Source organism: Ruditapes philippinarum, unplaced genomic scaffold (genome assembly GCF_026571515.1).
Source record: "Ruditapes philippinarum isolate M1 unplaced genomic scaffold, ASM2657151v2 ctg1992_1_1_1_1, whole genome shotgun sequence".
NCBI lineage: Eukaryota > Metazoa > Mollusca > Bivalvia > Venerida > Veneridae > Ruditapes > Ruditapes philippinarum.
The window spans coordinates 179,149-197,924 of record NW_026860254.1 but is presented as its reverse complement, the minus strand read 5'-3'; the positions used below and the strand labels follow the sequence as shown (position 1 = coordinate 197,924).

Genomic DNA, 18,776 nt, shown 5'->3' with positions numbered 1-18,776 from the left:
ATCGCATTCAGCGATAGTTCTAGTTTTTTTTAAAAATGACATAGGAAATCACAAAAGTTATTGGTCTAGACCTTCCTCAAATGGTATATACATGTAAATCTTGAAAAATATTATTTCCTGTCCTAAGTAGAGTCCCTTTAAGAGAAATAATTTAGATGTACACATGAATGATCCAACTTCAGTATATGTTATTATAATTGAACTGCTCTTGTAAAACTTATTTAAAACAAGAAAAAATACATAAAGATGTTAAGTTATAAATGTGCCTTATCTAATACTGGATATTTTGCATTGGCAATTATAATTTACTAGTCACATTAATATTTCATATTCAATACATAAGATGGTCATGACACTGAATTGTCAATGGTCATAATGTCAGTGGTCATAAACTCAGGGCAGTTTACACTGATCTAACTTTAAATGTCAAAATAAAAATAAGTCACAAGTAGAACAACAAAAAAATAATGTAAGAACAAATGAACTTTTGAAATTTGAATTGTTACCTCAGGTGAGGATATTTATTGAATGCTTTGTTTTGGCAGCAACATTGATTGATAGCCTGCAGACAAGTGATGTTTTTAATAATCCTCCATAATACATGATAATAGTGTTTATGATTTGGTTCAACATCATTTTAATGTTTTAAAATGCATGGAATTCTAAACAAAATTCTAAACTATTTTGCAGCAGTTAACAAGAAACAGTGTTGTGATCACACTGTCATGTGATGTAAGACTGTTCCTTAGACCAGTTGTTTTATAAACCTTAAGATTTATATTAATGTAGATACAGAAAAAATAATAATTGGATATCAATTAAGAATATCTTAAAGTGTTGATTGATGTATCAATATGTTTTCTATGGTTTGGGAAAAAAATAGCTGAAAATCTGTTTACAACTGGATAATGGAGTCGAGGGTATAATGGAGTCCCAGTTCCTAGGGGGGTTTAAGTATTTATTGATGATTTCTGAAGTGTATTGTTATTGTAATGACTGGAATATCTCACTATAATATGTTTTTAATGATACATTGAAATGGTCCTATGATAAACTGATCAAACCCTGCATACAGATTGACAGAGGCTTCTATGATAAATATTTCAAATTTTTTACCTTGTTTTATCATGAATATTTGTGATACTTTTTTCTAATGTCATTATGAAAACTTGTTGAACTTTGTTTTCATGATCATTCGTTTAAGAAAAAAATATATAATATAATAATAGTAATTAAATATAATATAATTCTTAACTTTAAGATTGTACTCACGCTATTGGGTCATTCAAAATATTAATCTTATATTTGTGAATTCATATTAAGGTGTGTGTATAATACCTTTCTATATCTTTCTGGTTTTCAGATGAACCTGGTGTACATTATGTGTTCCAACCCTATTCTATATTTATGGTTAATCAGATTTTATAACCTTTACACAAGTTTGGGATCAAGAAAGAGTCCTTAAAGACGAGTGCAGACTTTTGATCAAGAATCCCATGATGATTCATCTTTCTTAACAGTCACTACTGTTTAGTACCAAATACCAAGAGTCTGTATCTTTCAAATTCCACTGTGTATGTTCATTCTTATCAGATCAATTTATTAACTTTTTGCAGAACTATTGATATAAATGATCATGTCTGACTGGTTCTAAGATATAAATTATTATGTCTAACTGGTATTTATTATATAAATGATAACATAAGACTGTGTTTCAGTTTACCATTTGTGAGCAAAAAGAAATAACCAAATAACCAGTCTGATATTTATACAGATGGCAATTGTTGGTCTATTTGAGCTGTAAGTTTCCAAGCAACAGTTGTAGCATAATATACTTAAAGAATAAGTTATAACATTGTGTGATGAGCCATAACAATGCTTGAAAAATAAATAACCTGTCAAAAGATATTTATTTATAAGTAAGGAGAGACAAAGGTAATAATCATTTAACATTGTTCAGAATTTGTTGTGGAAAGATTAGAGATGGTGTTGTTAGGGTAACAAACACTTGGTGATATCAGATTGCACCTCTGTCATGAAAACAATTAATAATTTCTCTGATATCATTATATACAAAATTGTAATTCTTGACATATAAAAAATACCATTAATAAATCACCATTAATAAAATACATAAAATATTTCTACCTGTTGTAACAATCGATATAAATATATTAGTTTGAGTGGTTGTCAGTGAAGCAACAGTGTCAGGCTCATTGTAAAAAGGTTTTGTAAATTTAAGTACAAAAAAATTTCTAGGGCAGAAAAAAAACACATTTTGCTCCTGAGTGTAAAGGTCTAAATAGCAGTGCCAAGTGAGAGATAATAATTATGTTAAGGTAACATTGTGCATATCCATTTATATGTTTTATGTTTATCTTCAAGGCTAATTAAACATTGCAAGTTTATCTTTAAGGTCAATTTAAATACTTGACTGAAATGATCTATTATCTAGTTGTAGATTTAAATGATAGCATTAGAAATGGAGACAAGAGTTTGCTATAGCCAACCATGGATGTGTGGGTATACAAGAAATATGTGATAGAAATATACTGATAAAAATAGTTTTAGACTTTGTTTTAGTGTTTCTCATATAGGTAGTATAATGATTCTTTGAAAAGCAACATTAGTATAGGAAATCAAGATTGATTCAAGATTTTAGCAGTTAACTTTGATGTTACTATCCTGTTAAATAAAATTTTGCCCTGGCTAATGGAGTGATCTAGCTATATTGTGCTTTTTAACTTTTCCCCTGGCCTTTTGTGACCCTCATAACTATTTCACATGACTGTTTGACTTTTGACCTTGATAATATTCTCACATTACCCATGTGAAATGATTATGTAACATGACCTATGATTGTAAATTATTCCATGTCAATCAGTTATTAATCTTATATGATTTGATCACATAACCTATGTGAAATATAAGCTATTTGAGACTACCTTAAGGTATATATTATATCTGTAATATATTTATGATTGCTATGTTTTAAAACTATAATCTCCCAATAAATATCAAAATAAATGAAAATATTAAATATTTAATGATGATAAAAACCTTATAACCTTTATAAAATTAAATGAAAGACACCAGTTTAATGTTTTGTTCTTGTAATAATTTGATGATATTGCACATGATTAATACAAACAACATTGGTTTAAATTTTCACTGACCTTCTTTATCAAGTTAAATGATGCTAGCACCATCTCTGTTTCCTTGACAACGTTTTGTAAGGAAAAATATTACATTTTATGTACCTTTTATTATTTCACTAGAAGCATTAAGATATTCATATACATGTTTTGTAGCATAAGAAAAATGAAGAAAAGTTGTAATATTAATGATAAATGATAATACATATAGAGAAGTACTGTTATGATTTATGACAGAAATAATTGAGTCTGACTTCAGAGAGGGTTCAATGCTACACTGTCCTAACTGTATGCAAACTGTATGTTTATTAGTTACTTCAGTGTTACATTGATCCCTAACAGACTGCAAATGCCCATGAATGATTTGGTTCCCTTTGATTAGAGCTGGGACTCTGCTTTACTGTCAGCCATATAGTAAGAATGTGTCCTAAATGTGGATTGGTACCCATTTCTACTGTGCCATCGTACTCGCAGTGATTTCTGTATTGTCTTGTATTGGCACTTTAACAACTTTATGAAAGTCATTTTGAACGTTTTATTAAACATAGTGTAAATTATTGGGTTAAGGGTACTAGAAACATATCCTAGCCACACAAAAGCTGTAAAAAGTAAAGGTTGAAATTCACATTCCTTACATAAAACTGTCATTATGTTGGCAACAAAAAACGGCGCCCACAGTATCACAAATATTGCAAAAACTACTCCAAGAACTTTTGATGCACGCTGTTCAGTGTTGACATCATCTTGTTCATGACGCGGAGATCTGTCGCAGGAGTTGCTGTCCTTGTCTCTGTCTTTTCTCATTAAAAGAATACTTGCAGCTTTTAGGGCACTTTGATGTTTATTGACTAAACTTTTAAGTCTTTTCGGAGAATCCCCACTGATTGTACTGCAAGTTGTGCTGGTAATACTTCCTTTCCGCCAGTTTAAACCATTATGATTTTCTTCAATAATTGTGTCAAATTCTGGTTCATTATGTTTGGCGTATAAAGGTGAAGGAGGAGGACTTATTTGTATTTCCGGTAGATTTTTTTCTATACTGTTGCCTACAGATTTTACACTCCTTGTACGATTACAATATTCCGGATAATTACACTTTTTATGCGGACAACTTTTGGTCCGTCTTGGTTCAAACTTCACTCTTTGTCTAAATTTGATTGGTTTTCTGCTAGTTGAGCGGCGAATCATGGGTTGCCCTTCATTATTGCGACCCTGCCCACACATAGAAGCTTGTTTACGTAACAAGCGTATTGTAAGACCATAGGTTGTTACCATTATTGATAGAGGAATGAAAAAAGCTCCAATTGATCCGTATATAATAAAGTCTGGATTGGTTAATGCACATTGATTATCGTTCAAAACATTTCTATGATCTATGAACCCAAGAATTGTGATCGGGCTAGTTATCATTAATGACAGTATCCAAACTAGAACAATTTTTGTAAGAACAACACCTTTTGACTTATTTCTAACAGAGAGAGGTGAGCTGATGGCAAGATAGCGCTCCACAGATATTGTGCATAGATGAAGTATAGATGATGTACACATTAGAACATCACTTGTCACGTAAATGTCACATACAATGTAGTCAAATGGCCAGTAACCTGAAATAAATAATAAAACATATAATCAACAATGTACTGAAGTGTTAGATAGGCATATTTATCTGAGAACTGTTTCTGTCAGAAAAAATGTTTAAAGGTTATTTACTTTTTTCAGTTATAAACAATATATTTCAGTGCTAGTTTTTGTGGCTGCCTGTTACTAGAAAATCTCTCTCAAGGTCTCATAATTATATTATAACTTAAAGCAAGTAAGAAAGTTAGTATAATGTACTTTTACATGTGTATATAGCAGGAAGAAACATATATGTGTAAAATACAATTATTATATGTCACGAAATAAGCCAAAACATTTTGATGAAGTTTTCAATGTGTGAATCAGCAGTGAGTGATATGGAATATATCTTAGTAATAAACAAATAAGATATTTCACTATTTATAGCAGTACATAATTATAACATTACAAAATTTCACTATTTAGCAGTAGATAAAAATTAGTAATACTTTGCTAGCTATAAGATAAAAAATAAAGCTTAATTACGATATTCAAAGGACATTTATGTTCATTGAATTATTTGTAACTACTGATGATCTGTAAGTTTTGGAGAGATTTTTGTTATGAAAATTGTTTGGAAGATATATAAGTTTTTTTATGATGTATAAAACACTGTTGGAAGGAATTTCAGACATATGGAATCTGCCATAACATAATTAATCAAACCTGTACATAGAAAAATTAATACAGTGTTGCTATTTATTAATGTATAATATAATGGAAATAAAAGTTCATTATAGAAGAAATAAAAACAATTAATTCATAATTCTTCTGATTAATTCATGATGATTATTATATATTATAAATATACGGGTTTCAACTAGGGTCTGATTTCATGTAATGAATAAAATTATAGTCTTTTGCTTGAATAGAATGGGAGTTGCAACACAAACTCAAAAACACTCTGTTAAGTGTTTATTTTAACTGTGGGTGTTTCTTTTTCATACTTTGTTAATCTATAATGATCATCATCATTAACATTTTGTTATGTTTCTATTTATGGAATGTTTTCTGTCCTTTTGTATTTTAATTATCTTTTATTAACTTTTATTCCATTTTCTTTCTAAATTATGATGTTAATAACCAACATTATATGGCACTTTTTAAAAACCTTTTTGTATTTTTTTTCTGGTTATTTCTTATAGTTTCATCTATTTTGTCTAATTACCATTACAGATTATTTTTTAATGTTTTGTTTGTTTGTAAAAATTTATTTTAAAGCTCTAAATATATTTTGATGTTTTAATTAAGTGATGGGGAAAATAGCATAAGACTAATTCCTGAAGTATTCCCAATTATCTCTTTGTATTTTGTAATTAATACATAAAAACTTCATGAGGAAATTGGCATAAATTATTCCTGTCTGGATGTGCTTACCATTATCATAAGCAATTGTTATGTAGAAAGACAACAGGAAAACTGTTACGTTAATTGTCAGTTATTCACAAGATGGGTTTTATTGTTGCTAGAAATTGGCACGTATTTCTGTTGACACAATTAATCAGGATTCCTCTCATGTTGTCGGCTTTTTATTACATCTATACACCTTTATGTTTGTGGAAATTGTCTTAGACATGTTTTTGTCACTTTTGTAATCTGTTTATATTACACACAATGCAATATTATGTCATTCTGTTTAAATACTTCAGTATCATGTTAATATAACACACAAGTGTCATGTCAATATTACACACTACAGTATAATGTAAATATTATTCACCAGTATCATGTTAATATAACACATGCTTCAATATCATGTCAATATAACACCTGCTTCAGTATCATGTCACTATAACACACCAGTGCCATGTCAATACAACACATATTTAAATTCATGTCAATATAACACACACCTAATTATCATGTATTGGTATCATAACACCTGTTTCAGTATCATGTTAATATAACACCTGTTTCAGTTTCATGTTAATATAACACCTGCTTCAGTATCATGTCAATATAACACCTGTTTCAGTATCATGTCAATATAACACATGCTTCAATATCATGTAAATATAACACCTGCTTCAATATCATGTAAATATAACACCTGATTCAGTATCATGTTAATATAACACCTGTTTCAGTATCATGTTAATATAACACCTGCTTCAGTATCATGTAAATATAACACCTGATTCAGTATCATGTTAATATAACACATGCTTCAATATCATGTAAATATAACACCTGATTCAGTATCATGTTAATATAACACCTGTTTCAGTATCATTTTAATATAACACCTGATTCAGTATCATATCAATATAACACCTGTTCAATATCATGTCAATATAACACCTGCTTCAGGATCATGTCAATATAACACCTGCTTCAGTATCATGTCAATATAACACCTGCGTCAGTATCATGTCAATATAACACCTGTTTCAGTGTCATGTCAATATAACACCTGCTTCAGTATCATGTCAATATAACACCTGCTTCAGTATCTTTCTTTTGATCTTTCTTTCTTATTTATTTATGTGATAAATCATATTAAAAGTTTATAATTGATTCAAATATACGTCTTAGAGGTGTTTTTAAAAAAAGAATGGGGAAGGGTATTTTCTTACAGCAGAAATACATTTCTAATTAATGAAATTTTAAAATATCTTCTCTGAATCTATTTCCATTATTAGAAACTTTCTATCCTTTTATCTTTTCATAATGATTAAAGAAGCAAAAAATATCATTTATTCTAAAGGATTGAGTTGTTCATTTTTGTCCTCTAGAGATTACAAAATACATCATTTCTATTATTATGTAATTTTACTATTTAATGAAATAAAAAAGCAACACATGGTGTTGTCCAAGGAATATTATCACTACAATATTGCTATCCCAGTTGGTGGTGAACTTATTGCTCATCTTTTATACTGCAATAAAAACTGTTTGAAGTATAACTATTCCAGGATATTCCACAATCTGATAGGAATACAAGTATATTTAATGGTACCACATGTCTTTGTATGAATTTTATTTTATGATCAATTTATTGTTGCATGTTTTATTAGCAAAATGACACTTTATGCAACTAAGTAACTTTTGGTTCTTTTGTTAAGCTATAAATATATTTCTTTTTATTGCAAAAGTTATATTTAGATCATTTAATGCATAGAGAAACAAGTGCATCTGTGATACATCAGTGTATTAAAACTTGAATGACTTTGTTTAAATGTTTCCACTTAATTACCTTATTTTCTTTCATTAATATCTTACTTATATACTCTTGTAATATTTCTAACACTTGCCCTACTGAAGGCAGCAGATTCTACCAATGCAACCACTGTAGACCAAGATCAGTTGGCACATCTGTGATGTCTGATCATGGTCTGCATTGTTTGTTATTTACTCAGTACATATTTGAATATTTCCCCTAAAATTAGTGATGGTTTTGATATTAAATTAGCATAGTAACTATATCACCTTGTACAATGCTAAGGTTGTCTCTTTTCTGCTTCATTTTTGAATTTTTAATAGCAAACTAGCTTACTTAAACATTCGGACATTTACAGAATGTCACAGAGGTTTTTTGTCATGACAGGAGTAGCAATAATTTCCTTAAACTAATGTTTCATTTGATGTAGGTCTAGAACTATTACTTGGGTGCAAAATTACAGATCATTTGTGCATTCTGTTTTTCCAGAATAATTATTCCAATTGTGAAAAATTACCCAAATTTCAACACTTTTCACTTAAAGTAGGTTAAGGATATTACAAAAAAAACAATTTTCAATTTATTTCTTGTTATATTTCTAAATTATCTTTTGGCATATATTTCTGTTTTAAGATCCGAAGCTGATCTATGTTTGTGGTTTTAAGGCTTTTGGGCCTTTTAAATGGAGTTCTTTTAAAGCATGCAGTGCAAGTCTGTTTACATGAAAAAGGTTATTAATTGTGTAATAATAAGGGTTAAATTATAATGTTCTAACTGTTCCTGAGTTGCTTAACATTCCCTGGGAACTGTTGTAAATCAGTATATTATAATTTTCTTTGCAACAAACCAGCTTGCATATTTTTGACAGGTTATTAAAATTTTGAAAATCATCTTCCAAACTATCCAAAGAATTTATAAATTAATAATCAATGGGTGTAAAGGTCTTGCTGTGAAGATCTGCCTGTGTGCAATGCATAGAAACACCCTTTTGTCTTACTGATACAAAAAATGTTTTAATTATAAAATCATGCTGATGTTTAACACAAACTTAATTTGGTAGGCTCTTAAAAAATTGAAATAATTTCATACAACCAGAGTTGTTCAATTTTATCTTAAGTGAAATGGGGGGGGGGTCATATTATAATATTCATTGCCAAAAATTTGTGAGATGAAAATTTCCAAAGACAAGAGTCAGTGTAATGTAGGCATGATAGCATGTAACTTGGTATAACAGTTCAAACCATTCATTTTCTTTGAACATTTTAATACAGTTAAAGCTTATATATTACTTACAAGGATAGATAGAAGAAACCAGACTTTATCTAAAGTTTAAATAATAAATGTCATTATTACTAAAAGATGAAGAATTGGATAGAGAGAGAAGAAAAAAAAACACTTATTAATTTTCCTTGAACAAAATAACCAAAAAAAAAACAAAGGAATTTCCAATGACTGGTTATACAGTCGAGACTGCCTTAGCGACCCCCTGATTTAAACGACTCCCTGTCTTATCCGACCTTGTTTCAGTACTCCCAACGTATTTTCCTATATAAATGGTCTGAATTAAACGACTCCCTGTCATATGTGACAAGCGACCCTAATTGTCAGGTCCCAATGCAATGTTTGGTCTGATTTAAACGACTTTCACACCTTTTGATTGTCCGTTAAATCAGATAAATAATACCTATTATAACACCCAGAGGGCCAAAATAATTAAGTCCTATTTTAATCCAGTAGCAAACAAAGTCTACACACCTTTATCTCAATTACACAGTTGACATGTATAAATGCAGGTATCAAGTGACGTAGCGTCTGTTTATGGGAAGCATGACGCAATCGATGTGTGTGTAATGTACATTATGTCCTGAGTAAACTGGTTAAGACTTGTGTTAGATTTTTTTTAATTATAGAGTGCCCACGGAAGATCTTTTAGGCAGCATATTTTTTTATTTACCTTTCTATGACTGCATGATTAATACGGTAAAAATATTCATACTGAACCAGAAAAAGCTTTGGATATGGATATGTAGAAAGATCCTGTAACACACTTTTTCATGGTTTTATTTCATAAATATGATGCTCAAATTAAGATTTGTCAATATTGTAAGTTCAAATAAGCATTATTTATAAAGATATCACCCAATTTAACATTTAATATAAATAAAGGCCATTAAAGGGAGGTAATAAGAACTTTATTTTCTATGAATTCTAAGTTAAATTTTCCAATAAGTAATCAATGCATGTAATTTATTGATTAAATATAATGTGCACAAATATTTTCAGTACACATTTTACATATTCTTTGATGTTTGAAAGTTGTTTTATTTGCATAATTATATCCATATATATTTTTTTTGCAAGTGTTGTATACACTCTGTAACAATATCAATCACAAAACATAAAGGATCTTTAAGTCACAATGGTATATAGACAGCCAGATGATACTTAAGTTTAATTTTCTTTGAGACTGTATTAAGAGACTCCCTGTCATATGTGACCTTTTTCTGAAGATCCCTTGGAAAGTCACATATGACAGTCTCGACTGTATATAATCATCAATACATGGTAACATAATGCTAAATTAATTAATAAACAAGCTGAGTCAATGACCATGCAGAATTTTAATAGACAAATGAAAAAAACCAACAAAGTTTAATGTTCTTTCCTTGTGCTTTTATTTCTTAGAAATCAATTTGCTTCATGACTGTTTCTATAATGCATGTCTTAAATTTCTTAAAAGAGGGATAAGAATTTTATATGAGTGAAACAATCTTGAAATTTATTTCCCTGATATTGTTTTCCAATTTTGTAATTTATAATTTAATTACATTAAAGTTATTTTGGATTCTATGTAATATAATTGTAAAAGTTCTGTTCAGTGACTTTATTTATAAATATATATTTTTATTGATCTGTTGCTAAGGATTGGTTTTAAATTTTAACCAATTTATTTTCCTTACCATGGATGATTAAATATAACTGATGGCCTATAGCAGAAAACTTTCTAATTTATCAACTTTCCATCGATGAAAAGTTTATTATATTTATCTCATCAAGTAAAGTAAATAAGAGTTAAAAGTGCACTGATATTATTGCCTGTTGAAAAACTATTTTGATGGGTTGTTGTAAACAATGAAGTTATACAAGTAGAATACAACAAGTCTCACCATTTAAGGTTATTTTGGTAACTTTAAGTATGAAATATATAGTGATTTACCATGAAAGTAGAAATCTGTTACATAAAAAAGAGTGAAAATGTTGTTTTATTCTTCACACACCATTTATTAACGGAGATAAACAACGACACAATGTCATTATGTTTAATGAGGTAACAGTAACTTTCTAATGGCCATGATGCCTTTTCATCTTAATATCTTGCAATGATTTTAACTGCTGTTGTAACATTTGCGATACTGCCGCTATCATAATGAACAAACTGTTCAACAAACAATACAAGATTGTTTGACCGATATTGCACCATGTTCTATGAAGTGACAAATATTATCGGTCCGATAATGTAGAAGCTGCATCAGTTTTATCCCATCATCAGTGAAGCATATAAATATCTCTTCTTTTTTTTCTCTCTCTGGAGCATGTAACATAACTAATGTAATGGGGAAGGCTAATTTAGTTGACTAGGTAATGTCATTTTTCTATGTACAGGATTTTTACATTGTTTCCTAAAATTAGATTTCTTTTATTCTGTGATAAAGAAATCATATTATACAAGAAATGTATGTAACTTGGTTACTAGTATAAGACAAAAAGAGACAGATATTGGTCATCTGTCACATGGTATACATCAATATTATATGTAAATGTTGAAGTTATTTTAAAACAATTCATGTGAAATAAGTTAAAAATTTGTTTATCAATAACGGCTCAAGTCTGTGGTACTAGTATAAAGTCATGTCTGCCGAAACATTTGTTTAGTCTGACCAGCCTTTTGGTTATTACTGAAATACTACATAAATCTAAATATAGTTACTTAGTCAGTGCATAAAAGTTTTTCAGGCGTGCATTTGCAAAATTCAATATTTAGATTAGGAAATGTGCAAATTGGCAAGGGAGTTTCTGTAAAAGATTATGAACTTGAATGTAAAATCTGGAATTCTACTGATTGTTCAAAATAGATTATTGTTCTTGGTTACTAAACATGGCCAATGTATATAATAAAGCAAACAGATTTAGTTTATAATGGAGCTGCTTTCTATTATAAATAATGAATAAAAGGAGTTCAATCTTTAGAGTTCAATTGGTGATACAGTTGATAAAATTCCCAATCTTTTATTTAAGTATTTTATAAGGAATGTATTTGATGAGTTCAAATTGATAATAGTATTAATCAAAAGATCCCATTCACTCACTTAGAAAATAAGTGTTACATGTAATTATACAGTATGTATATTAAACAGCATGGGTTGAAAAAGTGGTAACCTTTATATCTACATGTTTTATTGGTGCAAAGAGATAGAAAGGGTTGAATGTCTGATGATAAGAGAAAATTACAAACAGATTGAATGATGCCTGAAATAAATAAGAGAGAAAATTCATTTGAAAGTATTTCATTGAACCAGTGTACGTGAACTTCACACATGAGTAGTGTTTCCAGTATGAAAAGGTCAGCATGGAGATTGGTAGGGGGGATGGATAAAATAAATCATCATATCTTTATTTTTTTTGTCAATAAATTTTGCTAAATATATAATTTTGATGTTTTACTAGATCCATATTTTGTACAAAAATCCATAAGACTAGCCTCCTCATAAATCTGATGTTTATAAGCAAGCATTCAAAAATAATGTTGAAATTGTTAACTCAGATAATTCTGTAAGTGGTATTCATCCTCTACTTTTCTTGCATGGCATGATTTGCAAATTTGCTAAGGTGACATTTATTGACTTTTGAACATATAAGTGGAATTAACTTCCTTTTGCTGAGTAAATAACAAGTAATAAAAATTTAAACGTTTTTTTTTTATTTGCATTGCTTTTAATTGGTTTGACAGCTCTCATAGGATTCAATTAGACGCTGAGAGGAATAAATTAAAGATAATTATCTATATAATTAGCAATGTAAATAAAAGAGGTGATAACCCTTGTTTTGACTTGAAGGATTCACAGAAGGTTAAATGCATTAGTTTGTAGTACTTTGTTTACTTGGTTCATTTTATATTGTTTATTTATATTTCTGCAGGTTCAAATTTTGTTACAACAACATTTTGATTGATGTTTAAAGATAAAGTACAAAACTTACTTCTACTGCAGAACTTATAATTATTGTAACAATAGCAGTAGCAAACTTACTTGTAGAAATTTTACGGCATTGAAAATGTGTTAGAAAGATATGTATGATTGTGTTCCTGTTTGTTAACCAGGTTTTCAACGAAAACCGGGTTATTGTAATGCCGAAGTCGGCGGGCGGGCGTCAACTTTTGGTTTCCGCTCAATAACTTGAGTTTGCTTTGGCGTATTGACACATAACTTGGTGTGTAAGTAGCTTATACCAAGAGGCAGCTTGGGATTGCTACCCAGGTGTCTGTGATCAAGGTTAAGGTCACTGTTACTAAAAATAGAAATTCAGTTTCCGCTCTATAACTTGAGTTTGCTTTGGCCTATTGACACCAAACTTGGTGTATGGATAGGTTATATCAAGAGGCAGCTTGGGATTGCTACCCAGGTGTCTGTGGTCAAGGTCAAGGTCACTGTTACTAAAAATAGAAATTCAGTTTCCGCTCAATAACTTGAGTTTGCTTTGGCTTATTGACACCAAACTTGGTGTATGGATAGGTTATATCAAGAGGCAGCTTGGGATTGCTACCCAGGTGTCTGTGGTCAAGGTCAAGGTCACTGTTACTAAAAATAGAAATTCAGTTTCCGCATAATAACTTGAGTTTGCTTTGGCCTATTCACACCAAACTTGGTGTATGGATAGCTTATATCAAGAGGCAGCTTGGGATTGCTACCCAGGTGTCTGTGATCTAGGTCAAGGTCACTGTTACTAAAAATAGAAATTCAGTTTCCGCTCAATAACTTGAGTTTGCTTTGGCCTATTCACACCAAACTTGGTGTATGGATAGGTTATATCAAGAGGCAGCTTGGGATTGCTACCCAGGTGTCTGTGTTCTAGGTCAAGGTCACTGTTACTAAAAATAGAAATTCAGTTTCCGCTCAATAACTTTAGTTTGCTTTGGCGTATTGACTCCAAACTTGGTGTATGGATAGCTTATATCAAGAGGCAGCTTGGGATTGCTACCCAGGTGCCTGTGATCTAGGTCAAGGTCACTGTTACTAAAAATATATATTTAAATTTGCGCTCAATAAGTTGAGATTGCTTTGGCCTATTGACACCAAACTTGGTGTATGGATAGGTTATATCAAGAGGCAGCTTGGGATTGCTGCCCAGGTGTCTTTGATCAAGGTCAAGGTCACTGTTACTAAAAATAGAAATTCAGTTTCTGCTCAATAACTTGAGTTTGCTTTGGCCTATTGACACCAAACTTGATGAATGGGTAGCTTATATCAAGAGGCAGCTTGGGATTGCTACCCAGGTGTCTGTGATCAAGGTTAATGCATTTAGTTTTCATGTTATAACTTGGGTTTGCTTAGACCTTTTGACACTGAACTTGCTGAGTGGCAGCTTTGGATTGCCACTTAGATATCTGGGAGCAAGGTCAAGGTAATTTGCTTACAATAGAATTTTCAGTATCTACTCAATAACTTCAGTGCACTTTGACCTATTGATTGCTGTCACATCAAAACTTGGTCGTTGAAAACCTGGTTTCCATATTTCACTCAAACGAAAAAATATCCTCTTAATATCAGTCAAATATTTCATATTTTTTAAAAATAGATATGAAATATAAATATGACAGTGGGCAGAGTCAAAACTCATATTTATTTTGAGGGACTTCTTTCGCCATTCGTTTGAAAAATCTGATAAATACAAAACAAGTTTTGTTGAATTTTGTCTTGAAAACGGTCTAGAATGATAGAAAATGGTCTAACTAAGAAAATTAATCTGGACACCAATATCTTTTATTCAGTCATTAACGCTGTACAGACGTTTAAATAGTTGATAACGTGACGTCACAATGTAGCGCTAAATATTGGGTGCAAAACAAGACAATAATGCGCTGTACAATTGCAGTTGCGTAGCAGGCAAGGGGATTCGTAACCATTTTTCTTTGATAATGAAATTAAATAAAAAGGTTATTTTTTCGTTTTTCGTAATATATGGTATATATTTTCACGAAACATGATAAAATGCCACATATTTTCACTCGCCGTCCCAGCTCGTTAAATTATGTGGCATTTTATCATGTTTCGTGAAAATATATTCCATATTTCACTCAAACGAAAAAATATCCTCTTAATAGTGTGATAATGATTGCCAGTAGGGGAGGGAAGTCAGGGCTGTAAAAAAAAGTTTTAAAAAACATTAAATGACAATTAATGTCTAAGATCAGATGGTTGTACATTAATTAAATACCAGATTGTTCCTGTTTAAGCACACTAATATTTTGATTTATCAGTAAGATATGGATATTGTCATAGAGACTGGTTAACTATCACATTTTTAATTTAAGATATTGTTTTATATTAAAATGTCAGATTATGAACAAATCTGGAAAATTTATGGTCCATGATTAATTAATTATGAAAATTAATGTTTATATTTTAAGTAGGCATGGCAACAAGTAACTGTTTAATCAAGTATGTAATGGAATATCTGAGTATTGGTTCACAAAGTTGATTCTCCAGTACTCAGGGAAAAAAAGGGGGGGGGTAAAAATAATTGAAGTGAAATAAAATAATTTAGAATTTCTGAGACATATGGCCACTATGGAAACATTGTTAAATTGTTCAATCAATAAATTTTATTGTGAATTGACATCTTAACAAGTCAGCAGTTTGGCAAATAAGCAACAACTCTGTTTTATATTATTTTTATGCAGTATATGACATTTAATATTTTGAAAATTTTGGCCAAGAAACATGTACATGACATATAAAACATCATATAGGCAATTTACTTTAAATAAGTTCAAAGTGAAATAGTTAAGTAGACCCCAATTTATTTATCTTTTTTTATTTTCAAGGTAAAATTCTTTGTCAAATTGTGTACAGTAGAATATGAAAGTGGATTTTGAATGGTGTCATTAATATGAATTATTGTCATGGTTGACAGAAATGGAAGATAGATAGATAGTTTATGGTTATACACTGTTAAAGTTCTAGTAACCAGGTACTTGACTGGACAAATGACCCAGAACTAGATTACTGAAATTAGTACTTCTTGCCAGCTTTGAAATTAAAATAATTGAGATTTAATTGTTCACAAAAATTTAAGAATTGTCTATTAAAGTTATTAACACATTATAGATTTTTATGTTAACATTGTTGAGATATTAATGTTGCTGGGAAAACTTGGTATTTGCGATCATAACAAAAACTTGGCTAAAAGGAGGAGACAGAATGTTTGAAATGACTGTTACGTGATTTCTCTATGGATTTTCAAGAAATTATCTGTCATGAAATATTTTCTTTGAGTGTTATATGACATGATGTTGCTTTATTTTGTACCAGACACCATAAGGCAACATGCCCACATAAAATAGAGGATTTGGGTAATAATCAATTGTGTTTAATATTGTAAGGATAGTCTGTTTTGCTGGCATCAAAGTGGATTTGTGTAATTAATGCAGAATTGGGGCAATAATATATATATGTTTAATACCAGTCTATATACTTTGATCATTGTTATCTATAATAACATTTGTCATTATTATTATGAGGATACTTAATAGATTGATAGCGTTTGTTGGTAATTATAAAAGGGTTGCTGGTAATAAAAGATAGATTGTTGTAAATGACTTATTAACAGTTTATTTGAATGTTTTTCTGAGAACACCACATTCAAGTATTTGTATGTGTACAGCATAATATATTTTATTAATAAGATGTAATCACAGTAACTTTGATTAAAGGAATGATAAGAAAGAATGTTTTTCATGATTTTAAGGCTGTTAGGTCTTTGAGGAGAGTTTGTGTAAAAGAGAAATATTTATATTTTTGGCATTGTAGGCTGGTTACTAAGTTTGGTATCCAGCCCATTGCTTTTTTCCATTCTCTAGCAGCGGCTGTTATAGGGCTGCTTCCCCAAAGAAAAATTTCTTTAAAATCAAGCAGTTTTCCCCAAAAATTGAATTTACATCAAGTTTTTTCTTCCCCTTTTGCAAAAATATTGTGTAATTTTTTCCCCAAAATTAAGGGCAGGGCTGCTTCCCCAACCTGTGAAAAAGCTCTGTCATGCAAAACCTGGTCTGATATATAGCTTTGTGAGGAGATAAATGTACAGGTCACTGCATGTAGGCATGTGTTTCTCTTAGACAAAGCTGAGGAGCAAAGATTGAAAATGTCATAGAAATTCTTTTTGTCATATATTAATATTACACAAGGACTTTTCTATATCTTCTGTGGTTATATAGATATACTTAGAGACTGCAGGCATCTGTGTTTGTGGAGTTTTTTTTTCACCTCAAAGTCTTAAGCTTAATTTATGGAAGTTAACACATTATTTTAGATTCTTGTAAAAGCCATTAAAACTGAATATAAATTCTGTCATTTTTTATAAACCATTTAAGGTCACCTTATCCAAGATTATGTATTTTCAAGCGTTTAAATTCCAGATTTGTGGCAACAAATAACTCGTTTTTAACCGAGAGATATTTCCCTGTAAGAAAATTTCAACCTCCTTTAAACAAGAAAAGGCTACCTTAAAGCAATAGAGTCAGTAACTATACAGGCACTTTCAATCATTAACTGATTATTACTTCCTAATTATCAACTTATCACTTTCTGACAGCTTTCAACGGTTTCCTTGGAAATGATTGTTATTGGTTCAGAGAGGAGATATTTTTTTACCAACAATTCCTAAAAATCATCCTGCAGCAATAAATGAATTGATGTACATTGTCAAACATCTTTAGAGAAACCAATGAGAATACTAAGTTGATTTTAGCATGAAGAGATTCACATTCCATGAATTCAATACCTCTGATTGCTACATTGCATGATTCAGACAGAAACAAATGATTGAACAAAATAAAAACAAGAGCTAACAGTTATACTATTGTTTTATTATGTAGAATAATCAGTTTTATTGAACCAGGCACTTACAGTGTTTCTTTCAGATATTGTAAGTAATTTAGCCAGATTAACATTGTCTGAAACATGTTCTGTCATCATTTTAGGACAGCTCGTCATTTTAGGACAGCCTAAGATATATATTTGTTATATTTACTTTCTTGCTATTTGAAATGATACTTTTCTTACTCGTGTGTGCTTTTTGTCTGCCTGGAAAATTATAATAATAGATTCCTTTACATTATACTTTGTCTGAATATACATGAATCAATGCAAATCCGAAATATTATTTCATATTTTTGCGTAACATGAATATGATACACATGTTTTACTGTATTTTATTTAAGTTTAAGTAATTTACGATTTCTCTTTTTGTAGTTTATGACTTAAGTCAGTTAAAACAATAATCTCATTGGCTGATTCTTTACATGACATTTAGATTTAGATTTAACTAATAGCTAGGGGTTTATTTTATTGTTGTACAGTGTAACTTCCGAAAACCGAACACCCATGGGACTTGTCAAAAGTTCGGATTTCAGAGGTTTCCGGAATTCAGAGGTTTATGATAATGTGGACAAGACTAAACCACTTAATATCACTAAATGTCAAGGAAGATGTGGCCATTACTGTAATATCATATATAATAGTCTTTTAATCAAGATAAAGATGTGAATGAAAAGAATACATTTTTATCTT

The 18,776-nt window shown here is 30.2% G+C and overlaps 1 protein-coding gene across 1 annotated transcript in view; it reads right to left on the bottom strand.

The window, feature by feature from the left end:
* Window positions 1-216: 216 nt before the first annotated feature.
* The window catches only part of LOC132759415 (5-hydroxytryptamine receptor 2C-like), a 38,878-nt gene continuing 20,318 nt past the window's right edge, over window positions 217-18,776 (bottom strand). Inside the window, exon 3 of the mRNA XM_060751178.1 lies at window positions 217-4,759. Within this exon, the coding sequence (XP_060607161.1) occupies window positions 3,534-4,759 (1,226 nt within the window). The 3' untranslated portion in view covers window positions 217-3,533. The remainder of the gene's footprint in view (window positions 4,760-18,776) is intronic.